Source organism: Anguilla anguilla, chromosome 8, assembly GCF_013347855.1.
Source record: "Anguilla anguilla isolate fAngAng1 chromosome 8, fAngAng1.pri, whole genome shotgun sequence".
In the NCBI taxonomy this organism is placed as follows: Eukaryota; Metazoa; Chordata; class Actinopteri; order Anguilliformes; family Anguillidae; genus Anguilla; species Anguilla anguilla.
In genome coordinates this window covers 932,568-945,067 of record NC_049208.1, presented here as the reverse complement: position 1 = coordinate 945,067, position 12,500 = coordinate 932,568, and the positions used below count along the sequence as shown (strand labels likewise).

The window sequence follows — 12,500 nt, the reverse complement described above, 5'->3', positions numbered from 1 at the left end:
ATTTTCAGCCTGATCAAGAGTTGCTTCGAGGCTGCGTTCAAGGTAGGAAGAGCATTTTATAAACTGCAAACAGTGCTGCATTATCACAAGCGTTATCACGGGCCGTCATCTGCCACATGGAGAGAGAGAGAGAGAGAGAGAGAGAGAGAGGGGGGGACAGAGAGAGAGAGAGAGAGAGGGAGAGGGAGAGGGAGGGAGAGAGAGAGGGGGAGAGAGAGAGAGAGAGCGCGCCCCCACACCTACATGAGATAAGGTAAACGAGCACCTTCACCCTCCCCCCTCACAGGCTCCAGGCTAAAACATCAAACTTAAAAATACAAAAGAAATTAAAACAGAGCGACAGCCTTTCAGCGGCTTATCTTTCTCTGTCTTGTGCCTGGAGAAAAAAAAAACTCAAAACTCCAAAATAAACAAATGCTCTCTTGGAGTGATGCAGCAGCATTCGATTTTTACTAACGTTTCCTTTCGTTTGTCATTTCAAAAGTAATAGATATTATTGGTTTAGCAGGTTCTCCTTTGCAGGGCGATTTAATTTACTTTTTACATACTTGGTCGTCATAGATAGTCGACTACTGAAGAAGACAACATCTTCAATCACTGCTATTCAGTCCTGTCAATGCTTTGTGTTTTTAATCTCGGAAAGAAAAAAAAAATCAATAACCTTAAAGAGATCACCGCACAGCTCACAGCTCGCAACTCATAAAATCAATTTCAATCAATGCAATGCATTTCAGCTGAGCTCCAGTGCATGAACTTCACTGCATCCAAAAATTAAACACTCAAACTCACTGCATTCAGCATCTAAACACCCAAACTCACTGAATTCAGCAACTAAACACCCAAACTCACTGCATCCAGTAACTAAACACTCAAACTCACTGCATTCAGCATCTAAACACCCAAACTCACTGAATTCAGCAACTAAACACCCAAACTCACTGCATCCAGTAACTAAACACTCAAACTCACTGCATTCAGCATCTAAACACCCAAACTCACTGAATTCAGCAACTAAACACCCAAACTCACTGCATCCAGTAACTAAACACCTAAACTCACTGTATTCTTCAGCTGCAGTTCAACACAAATAGTGGGTGCAGAGGGAGCTCAGGTGCGGAGTGCAACAGTAATATTACATTTTACTTTCAACAGCAGCACTTAGCCAGACCACAAAAAAACAATAAAAAATACTGACAGCAGGGAGCATATGATGATTTTACTCTACCCCTGGGTCTCACGGCTGAATTCTCTCATCTTTCAGATATTTGCTTAATTATGTAAATCGTTTAATTCATCTGTTGATTTTCCATCTAATGAATATTACAAAGAATTCATAAAAAATGAAAACGATATTAGCATTTGACCAGTGGCCTAATTAGCGTTTGTAAAATGAGGCATTTAATTATACTTCTGGTGCAAACCAGGAGTTCTGCGATATTCTCAGTTATACTGGGTGTGAGGCCCTCACAGCACCAGAACAGACACGGAGCACAGCGCGCTCGCTGGGGGCTTTTCATTTCCGTCTGTCGAGGAAAGAAAATGAAGGGCTGCCGTCTGATTACAGAACACCGGAGTTCGCCTGCAAGCGGCATCTTAAACAAAACAAGACGGCAAACAGACTCACTCACACAGTCAGAGACCCCGCTCTGCACCTGAATACACTGCAATGCGCTGAAGTAAACCATCAAGATTAGAAAAGATGTCACAACACTTGAAAAATGCACAGGCAATTATAGAAATAGCTAGAAATGATGCAACAGATGTCAAATTTACTGACACTAAAATGCATTACATATAATAAACTATCCAATATATTTAATACATCCTAAATGGATTGCTGTATCTTCTGTTCTCTGAGATGGGGTTACCCCTCTCTCTCTCACCCCTCTCTCTCCATCCCCCTCTCTCCATCCCTATCTCTCTCCCCCCCTCCCTCTCTCTCTCTCTTTCTCTCTCTCTCTCCGTCCCTCTCCCTCTCTCTCGCTCTTCTTTTGAGATGATGGGATGCCTCCTGGCAGTGGCTCAGTCTGAAAGCCCATTTTAATTATCTGATGCTGGTATGAGGATAAGGCCACTTTCATCTGCCCCGGGGGCCAATCCTGGCTCTCAGGCTGCAGACGGGGGCTTCAAACAGGGGCTGATGAGCAGGGAGATAGCCTGCTCCACCTGGCCCCCTGCCCCCCCCCCCCCCCCCTCAAAGCGTCTGCACAGGAGCGAGCAGGGTGATAGGCTGTCTCTGGGGGGGGCATTAGGTTGGGATTATAGACCCTGCCCCAGCCAGAAATGGTAGCAGAATGTTTGTATCCAAATATAGGTTCTCAAGGCCAAAAATAATCCTTGTAACCATGGAGAAATTCCAAAATAAAACCAGGGACAGCCAGCTAAGAATGGGCCAGTTACCACCATGGCAGGACTGACCAGGGAGGCAATAGCACAGGACAAAAACAGACAAACAAAAAGAGGAAAATTAACAAAATTTTATTATAAAGTCCACAAGGGCGATGAGGGCATTGCCATGCCAGTTAATTCACCCTGAAGCTCTTCCCAGAGTGCAGTGCTGGATCGGCACTTAGCGACGGAATTCTCGTGCCGTTGCCGTGGCGCGTCGCTGTTCAAAACCTTCGCAACGTGAACAGACATGCTAATGTAGCGGTGAGATCACTGATTTTTAAATAAAGAAGCGGAAACAAACAAACAATGAAATGAGTGAAAGGAAGTGGGGGGGGGGGGGCAGCCTTGGGAGAGAACTCGCTCTGAGTCCGTTTCCACAGGAGCAGCGCCCAGCTGGACCCCATGCTCCTGAAGGCTCTGCAGACAGAAACCAGAAGAGCCTGTCACAGCCGCAGCGTGGGGGGGGGTCTGACACACAGGCCCAGAATGGGGCAGCCTGTCCCAGGAAACAAGCAACACACAGGCTAACAACGCGTCCTCCATCTCCCAGTCTCTTTGAACTGCTTCCTTTGTGAGACAGTCGGCAAGATGAAGGCGCAGGCAAGATGTTCCCGAATGGAAAATGGGAAACAAGATCTTCCCTAATTCAGCCTGCTTTCAGAGCTGAATGAAGCTGTCGCTCAGTCAGAACTGAGAGGAGATGCGGTCAGCGCAAAGTGTTTCCGCACGAGAGGACACATTATCGTAAAAATAATCACGACTCAAAGAAGTTTCTACATAATTCTGTATACTCAGTATTACTTTGGGTGACTTTTTTAAATCTGGAAAGTGTGAATAAATTTTTTTTAACCCAAGTGACCTGCCGATAGGACTCGAAACTCCCCCCAGTGTAGCAGCTGGATAAAACCAGTAATGCGGTTCATACACGGGCTAATATATATATATATATATATATATATATAAATATATATATCCAGTTTTAATGACATACGATATCCCGGAGAATGGGGGGGAGGGGTTAAGCTGAAGCACTACACACGCAAACCTCTCGTCAACACACAATGTTTATCTGACACATCCATCACTCCCTCCCCCACCCCTTCTCTCTCTGCTTCCCCTATCCTCCGTCATTCTCTCTCTCCATCATCTGATAACCCCCCCCCCCCCCCCCCCCCATCACCATCACCTTGATCCACACCGTCTGTGTGCGGTGAAGGTGACACTGCCAGTCCGTGACTAAATGGCCCGTCTCCCACACCCCCCTGCCCGTCTCTCACACTCCACCCCCCTCCCCCCTTCTGCACAAATTCCATTAACCCCAACAAAACAAAATAAAAATAGCAAAACACCGACTCAAAATGGACATCTCGTACCCTGCTGTTACCTGCACCGTACAGACACCATGCGAGACCGCACACCACACAGCAAACATGTACTCTATCCTGTCTTAGGGAATCAAAAAAAGAACAATTGGACCGCTACAGTCTCAAATGGTAGCAACACTTGGGGTCAGAAATGTCTCATATTCGGAGATATGTGACGTTTCGCCAGTTCTCTGGTCTCAGACTGCTAACCCAAGTTGGACCTTCTTGGTTCAGAAGCTCTTAGTAAATTGAAGGCCCTATAATAGGCTACTGCTGTCACACACCCCTGAACACCAGACCCAGAGCAACACACCGGGCTCTCCAATGGGCAGGGATGTCCCAGAGTGACACTTCAGTTCATCCAATGGGCAGGGATGTCCCAGAGTGACACTTCAGTTCATCCAATGGGCAGGGATGTTCAACTGTAGGCCTGGGGGTTAAATACAACCGGCCATAGCGTGTGGCTCAGTAAAGCTACTATTCAGACACTTCAAAAACGACTTATATCCACTTCTGCATCGACACAGTGTCATCGTGCCTCCCACTACTAACCACAGTAAGTAAAGGTAAGCATGTATACTCTTACATGGCTTCTACCTGTGTTACACTCATATACAATACAGCCTCTCTGTTTTATAAACATAGATAAGAGCATCTGCCAAATGCCTGTAATGTAATAAACAGTGCTGTTCATGGAAGATGTTTGGCCTGCAAGTACTCAAAGACCCTGCCCAACAGGAAGAAGCTATAGAGTGCTGGTACAGGGGTAACCGTCAGCGGTCCACATTTTGGGACGGGAAGGAGGGACTGTGGGAGGAGACGGGACGGGGGTGGGGGGGGGTTGGTGTTGAGGATTCACAAAAGCATTCCCGTCTGGAGTGAGGCCAGCTTGTATTTGCCACAGCTGCGATAAGCCTGTCTGCCCTTCTCCTCTCCTGCTGTGTTTCAACTGTCTGAGTGGCAGGCTCCAGTGGACCAGGAAATTACAAGGAATCACACACACACACACACACACACACACACACACACACACACACACTCACACTCGCACTCATGCAGGCACTCAGAACCACCAAACCTCCTGACTGCAGATGACAATGGCTCTGGGCTCTGTTCTGCTCAGCGTTAGGGACTGCAGTAATAACAGTAAGAATGAGCAAGACTCCTGTCCTGTACAGAGTGCCCTTAGGACAGGACCACAGGTCTGTACAGACTGCCCTTAGGACAGGACCACAGGTCTGTACAGAGCACCCTTAGGACAGGGCCACAGGTCTGTACAGAGAGCCCTTAGGACAGGGCCACAGGTCTGTACAGACTGCCCTTAGGACAGGACCACAGGTCTGTACAGAGAGCCCTTAGAACAGGACCACAGGTCTGTACAGAGTGCCCTTAGGACAGGGCCACAGGTCTGTACAGAGCGCCCTTAGGACAGGACCACAGGTCTGTACAGAGCGCCCTTAGGATAGGACCACAGGTCTGTACAGAGCGCCCTTAGGACAGGACCACAGGTCTGTACAGAGTGCCTGTAGGACAGGACCACAGGTCTGTACAGAGTGCCTGTAGGACAGGACCACAGGTCTGTACAGAGCGCCCTTAGGACAGGACCACAGGTCTGTACAGAGTGCCTGTAGGACAGGGCCACAGGTCTGTACAGGAGCGGTGATCCCTGTTTCTTACAGGCGCACAGAAAGCTGCAGTCAGGAGCCATTAGCACGTCTCTAAAGCATGTAGAGATGTGCATTGAAAGCACTGGGAGTCTTGAAACGTGTTTTTTGTTACGGGGTTAAACGTGGACTCGGTCAGCCGTGACGAGCCGGGCTCTAATCCCTCTCAGGAACGACACCTTTTGCATCCCCAAGGACAAAACGGCTTTCTTCACAGGCTACTGCCGGTGCAGCAGGCTTGTAGAACAGAAATCTGCTTTTCTTTCTCTTTTCTTTCTCTCCCGCAGAGATAAGAGGGCTGGGATCTCCTCGGCGACTTGCGCGAGTGCCGCCATCTTCCCGTGCCCCGACTCAGCGAGGATTTAAAATCTCCCGTAAAACACGCGTGCAAGATTAGACGTTGTTCACAGGCCCGCTCCTATGAGAGGCTGCACAGTGAAATATTCAGTGCTAAACCATCTCTTACAGACTCTGCCTGAAATGTAAATGTGTATGTCCACTGACCATTTCACTGAGTGGACAGAGGAATAGATGGAAATGAAAGTGAACTCTCATTTACATTTCAGGTCTTCAGAGCAACCTGCACAGCTTTTCCAGGCCCTAAGGGCCAAGAACATTGAGCATCTCATACTGGGGGGCTGGCTGACCCGCTGAGTCACTGACTCACTGAGTCGCTGACCCACTGAGTCACCGACCCGCTGAGTCACTGAGTCACTGACCTGCTGAGTCACTGAATCACTGACCCGCTGAGTCACTGACCCGCTGAGTTGCTGAGTCACTGAGTCGCTGACCCACTGAGTCACTGACCCGCTGAGTCGCGGAGTCACTGAGTCGCTGATTCAATGACTCGCTGAGTCGCTGACCCACTGAGTCACTGAGTCACTGACCCGCTGAGTCACTGACTCCTCACTGTTCAGGGTTGTTAGTCAGCACTGTCAGGGGTAGATTAGTCTTTCTGATTTAACCCTCCTGTTCTGTTCATTTTTTAGGTACAGCTAAAATGTTCCTGGGTGATATAAACATACAGGGGGGTTTTGCAAATACATGAAATGAACTATTTTCATTTAGAATGTTGATTACACTAATTAAGGCCAGTAGAAGAAGTTTCATACTGAAAAAATAATTTTAAGTATTTTTCCTAGATTTTCAAACTTTAAAAAGGGTCAATTTGACCCGCAACATAACAGGAGGGTTAACAGAATTTCAGAGTTAAGTACTTCTATGGGATGTCGCAGCACTAACAAGAGTTTTGTGTTCTAAAGTTACTGTAATGGATACATTCCCTCCTTGGTATTCAGTTATGAGCCAGCATGCATAGTGTATCAGCCTGTTATTATGCATTAATTAGAAGAACTAAGATCAAAACATGGCTTTGGTTCAGTTTGTTCGGATGTCTCTGGCAGGCCGGCATTGTATTGATCCCCTATTAGCATTTATAACACGGTGGCTGAGTGAAGCTACTCCCCCCCCCTCCCACCTCCCCCCTCCCCCCCCCCCCCCCCCCCCAGGCCTGCGACTCCTCTCCTGCCTGTTTGTTTTTTAGTAATAAGCACATTATAAAGGAGAGAGCACATCTTATCAGGCCCCTGGAGGATGACCCTGTTCACAGTGTGCTACAGGAGACCTTATCAAACACAAACATGACTTTCCCAAACATCATCAAAGCACACACAGATTCAATCTCTCTCGGGGACCTGCGCGTGTGCGCGCATTTGTGTTTGTGTGTGTGTGTCTGAGTGGCAGGCTCTCTTGGGGACCTGCGCGTGTGCGCGCATTTGTGTTTGTGTGTGTGTGTCTGAGTGGCAGGCTCTCTTGGGGACCTGCGCGTGTGCGCGCATTTGTGTTTATGTGTGTGTGTCTGAGTGGCAGGCTCTCTTGGGGACCTGCGCGTGTGCGCGCATTTGTGTTTATGTGTGTGTGTCTGAGTGGCAGGCTCCAGTGCACCAGTAAATTACAAGGAATCACACACACACATACATACACACGCACACACAAACACACACGCACACATACAAACACACACATTCTCACACAGAAACACACACACACACACACCCCTAACATCACTTGCTGTCATCCAGATTGCAGCAGAAGTAGGGCATGTTTTTACATTTATAATCCACAATCTATAATCCATAGTGTACATGTAAGCTCTGTTTTGGCAACACAAGTGCCTGTATATGAGACAGAGAGATTGGGGGGGGGGGGGGGGGGGGGGAGGCTGTCTCCTGTACTGAAGGAGCATTATAAACCAGTCACTGGGGTATGTATAAAAGACAAGCAGAGAGACTGAAAATCCAGGGGATTCTCCTGAAGTTAGGATTATCTGAGATAGGAAACATTCTCCTACATTAGGATTATCTGAGGTGTGTAACATTCTCCTAACGTGAGGATTATCTGAGGTAGGTAAGATTTTTCTAATTTGAATGTGGCATTAAAGCAACATCCCAAAACTAAACAAAAATAATTTCATAAAGGTGAATTTAATTTATTTCTTTAAACCATCTCTGCCATATTCCAGTGAGGCCAAAGCACTGGAATTATTATTATTATTATTATTATTATTATATACTGCATTACTTTACAGCTTTACAGTGCTTTGCAGTGTCAAGAAACTCTACCTCCACCACTACCAAATGATAGCTCTTATGTTTTAATAATAATTTACATTATTACTACTATTCTTTCCAGATTGTTGCTGTTTGGGCTGATATTAAAAACTGGCAATAAAGATTATTTGAAACTTGCAATGAAGATCATTGAGAAATAAGCCCATTAAACCAGTATTGTCTCTGGATAAAAAAGTGGTGCATCCGGTTCTCACATTACGAGTCACTTCCTGATATAAACACAGCGATGTTCATCCACTGAGGGGTAGATCTGAGCAGAGGGGGTGATTCTGTTTATTCCAGAATCACTCTGCCAGGGTAATGATCACACGGGGCAGTAGTCCGGGGGGGGGGGGGGGGGGGATTATCCTGCCATGGACAGATTAAAAGATAGAAGTGGGAAAAATGAAACTCTCTTCCTGCACGGTCTGCTTTTTCCAGGCTGTCACTGCACGGAAATAATCCCACATTTCTGGTGATGTAACATCTTATCAACGAGGGAAAATCTGCTTACATACACTGCTCCCTCTCTCCGTCTCTGGTCACACACACACACACACACACACACACACACACACACACGCACACACAGATACTCAAATACAAATACACACACAGACACTCAAATATAAATATACACACACAGACATAAATACACACACACACTCAAACAAATACACAAACACACACGCACACACACAGAGGGAGATACTGATAAACACACTGTAAGATAGGCGCACGCACATCCTCTGAAAGTAAACTGCCACTCCGGAGATAAGAGGACCTCAGGAGGAGTATGTTAATAGCCTCTCTGTCTGTCCAATCACTGCTCGGCACAATCAGACAGATAGCCAATCAGGGGACGCTGCCTCAGCAGCCATGCAGCACACACAGCTTCAGCGGTTTAGGTCTGACATACGGACAGACAGACGGACAGACGGACAGACAGAGAGACAGACAGACGGACAGACAGAGAGACAGACAGACTGACAGACAGAGAGACAGACAGACGGGTGGACAGAGAGACAGACGGGTGGACAGAGAGACAGACAGACGGGTGGACAGACAGACAGACAGGCGGGCGGGCGGGCGGGCGGCCAAACCTGATGGCGGCTTTCATGGGTGCCTCGGGCCCGTCCGCGGAGGGCGGCTCCTCCGCCAGCACCTCCTCCGGGGTCCGCGGGTCCTCGGGAATCTCAGGCTTCTCCTTCTGCCGGTCCCGCCCCCCAGTGCCGGCCGTGAGGGCGTTCCACACGGCATTCGGGGATTTGGAGCCTGGAGCAAAGAGCAGATACTCTATTCACTGCACAGATATTCATCCCTGCAGTCGTTAATCATCAAAGATACTCTAATTACTGCACAGATATTCATCCCAGCAGCCCTTAATCGTTACAGATACTCTATTAACTGTGCAGATATTGATCTCTGTCTCTGTATTAACCTCACTGGATGAAGTTTTAACTCTTATCAGCAGACCTGTAAAATTAATTATTTGAAAGTACTTGAACCTTTTAGGCACAATTAAGACACCAGAAAACTTCCTGTAGATTTACTGACTGTCTTTATCATCAATATTTGGAGTCAGTTACTTGTCAAAGCATTTCAGGTATTTGAAAATGAAGGTTTAGTTCAGGATAAGGGGCAATTAAACTGACCCTGGATCACATTTTGGACACAAAAAGTAGTGATTTGGCCATGAAATCTTTGAGTGTCTGTCTATGTGGGTCAGAAGAAATGAATGAACTGAGTGTTGCTGCCCTCTAGTGGTCATACAGAATTAATGCAGCAAACGGTCCAGAGCAGAGTTCTTGAACCCTGGGCCTGGAGCACCACAAGCTCGTTTTTCTCACTTCGTTTGATTGAGGCTGAACCAGAGCGCATTTTTTGCTTTCACATTCTTTTCCCCCCAATCATCTCCAGTTCAGTTTCACGCAAATCTGCCTGTTTGTGTCTTACTTCTTCTTGGTTGGGTCCCCAGTCTCACTTCCTGACATTAGAGCCCTTCATTAGCAGCCTACCTGAGGCCAGCAGGTACGCTCTCTAGCACAGGAGAGAACAGGAAAAGCAGGTGTTCCAGCCCAATGCACAGGAGAGCTTTTCTATGTGAGGAAACAGTGAACAAGATGAGGTGGTGACTGGCTCAGCCACTCTCCAATGGGAAAAGAGGAGTGTGTGTGTGTGTGTGTGTGTGTGTATGTACATGTGTGTGTGTGTGTGTCTGGGTGTGCGTGTATACATGTGTGTGTGTGTGTGTGTGTATGTGTGTCTGGGTGTGCGTGTGTACGTGCATGTGTGTGTGTGTGTACGTGTGTGTGTGTGTGTGTGTGTCTGTGTGTGTATGTGTGTGTGTGTATGTGTGTGTATGTGTGTGTGTGTGTGTGTGTGTGTATGTGTGTGTGTGCACACACATGTATATGCTTCTTCTGGGTTGTTTTTCTATTAAGCCCACATTGAAGCATCATTACAGCAGTCTGTTTGCGAAAGGCACTATAGAAGATTAAGCTTGAAGATCGAATGTCATTCACCGCAGACCGACGGACATGGAAGGAGGAAAAGCAATCAGCAGAGTGTCAGAAGCAGTGCGTTCAGAGACAGCACAGTAATTACGCACCGCGGGTCTCCCAGCAGCCGCTCAACACCGCTGCGTTCAGCTCGCGTTCTGTCGGGGTTTGGCGCTTCATTATCAGAAATGCCCGTGTTTTCACACCCGACGCCCCGCATCCCAGTTCCAGTGCGGAGACTCCAATCTCGCCGCAGCATGGCGATCTGCGCTCTCTATTTTCGTCCGTGCGTTTTATTTAACTTCGTGTATTCCGTCAGTCGGAACGCATCGGAGAAACCCGACTTCTTCTCAGGCTGAAGTATTCCCGGACTCACCCGCCGTCTCTTTCAAACAGACCTGCCAAACCCTGTTCCTGGGGATCTACCATCCTGTAGGTTTCCACTCCAACCCTAACAAAGCACACCTCATTCAACAGCTAGAGCAGAGCTGCCCAACCCTGCTCCTCCATTCAACTGAATCATTCTTACTCACACATACATCAAAGACTTACTAACTCCTTATTTCACTCATTACACTGACTAACTAGCTTACCATCTAACTCACTGACTCACTCAGTAACCCACCCAGAGTAAAACTGCATTCCAATTCTCATCTCTCTTTCAGGGTAAACATTTTCCCACGCTTTAAACTTGCTTTCAGAATAAAACCCCACTCCTCTCTCTGAGTGGAAAAACTCCTTTCTACCACCTAATCTGGGCTCTTTCCTTCTTTCACCAGTCAGTTTTTTATTGCTTTATGTGAATACAGAAAGCAAATATTTCCATTTAAGACATTTGAGCATCCTGTATTCATTTATCGAATGAATACGAACTTGAAAAGAAGATAAGGTTTGCACACTTGGAAAACTTTTGTGAAAACTGGTGCTAGGAGAAAAGAAAAAAAGCATCAATAATGCACACTCTTTAACTGAGTTTCTGCAGGAGCACAAATCGTTTTATTTACTGTAACTATTGAACATGAGACATTCGCAATAACGTTACAGGTAACACTAAGCTTAAATACACGCATGAAAATTCATTTATTTTTATATTATTATTAGCAGTAGTATTAGGGATCATGGTCTCTCTTTATGACTCTCTCACTATCTCTCTCTGCCCTCTCTCTTGCTATTCCACTCTTTCTCTTCGTCTCCTCCTCCTCTCTCTCTCTCTGTTTAAAGACTGCTTCACTCATTCCCTCTCTCTTGCTAGCTCTCTCTCTCTTTCTCAGTTTAAATGAACTGTTTCACTCCCATCCCCTCTCTCTCCACTCCCATTGGCTGCTCCTCTAATTGGGAGTATGAGTGCTCAGTGGAGAGTCCACAGCTCCTCAGCAGATGCCCCTGTAACAGGTGCACAGGATCTGCAGACGCCCGGCATCCCAGAATCTCACAGACAGCTTCCTGTCCTGGTTGCCATGGGGACCGCAAGGACTCCCCAGACATGGGGAGAGACAGCAGATGAAGCTGTTCTGCTCTTTAAACGGCTTCTCCAACCCCGTGACCAGCATACACACCTCCACTCACTGTGTCTGTGTCGGTGTGTGTGTGTATGCATGTATACTTGTGTGTGTGTGTGTGTGTACGCGTGCGTGTGTGTTTCTTATAGTCCAATTTCATTCCTTGCTGGTCATTTTTAAGGGAAACGAGTGCAGCATTATGCTACTGCAGTCATCATATTTTTAAATACAACCCCAGGGGGGTCACCCATACCCCCTTTGGGGTACCCATTGGAGAGGCCCACATTACAGGCAATGATGTCATATTACAATGTGGGTCAAATCTACTGATACCAAAAAGAGAGGCGTTCCCCTTCCAAACCAATTATTTGGGCCTAATGTTCCAGCTGCACATGGCTTTGGTTCAGTCCTACAGTACATTACACCCAAGATACAGCAGCCAGTAGCTGTAGCTCATGAGCTTATCAAAAGA

At 47.0% G+C, this 12,500-nt stretch overlaps 1 protein-coding gene across 2 annotated transcripts in view; it reads right to left on the bottom strand.

Annotated features, from left to right (window-relative positions):
* Positions 1–12,500, bottom strand: part of pde1cb (phosphodiesterase 1C, calmodulin-dependent b) — a 63,548-nt gene that overhangs the window by 32,733 nt on the left and 18,315 nt on the right. For both annotated transcript variants that reach the window (XM_035427978.1, XM_035427977.1), the window contains exon 2: positions 9,132–9,303. In XM_035427978.1, coding sequence (XP_035283869.1) covers positions 9,132–9,303 — 172 coding nt within the window. The remainder of the gene's footprint in view (positions 1–9,131; positions 9,304–12,500) is intronic.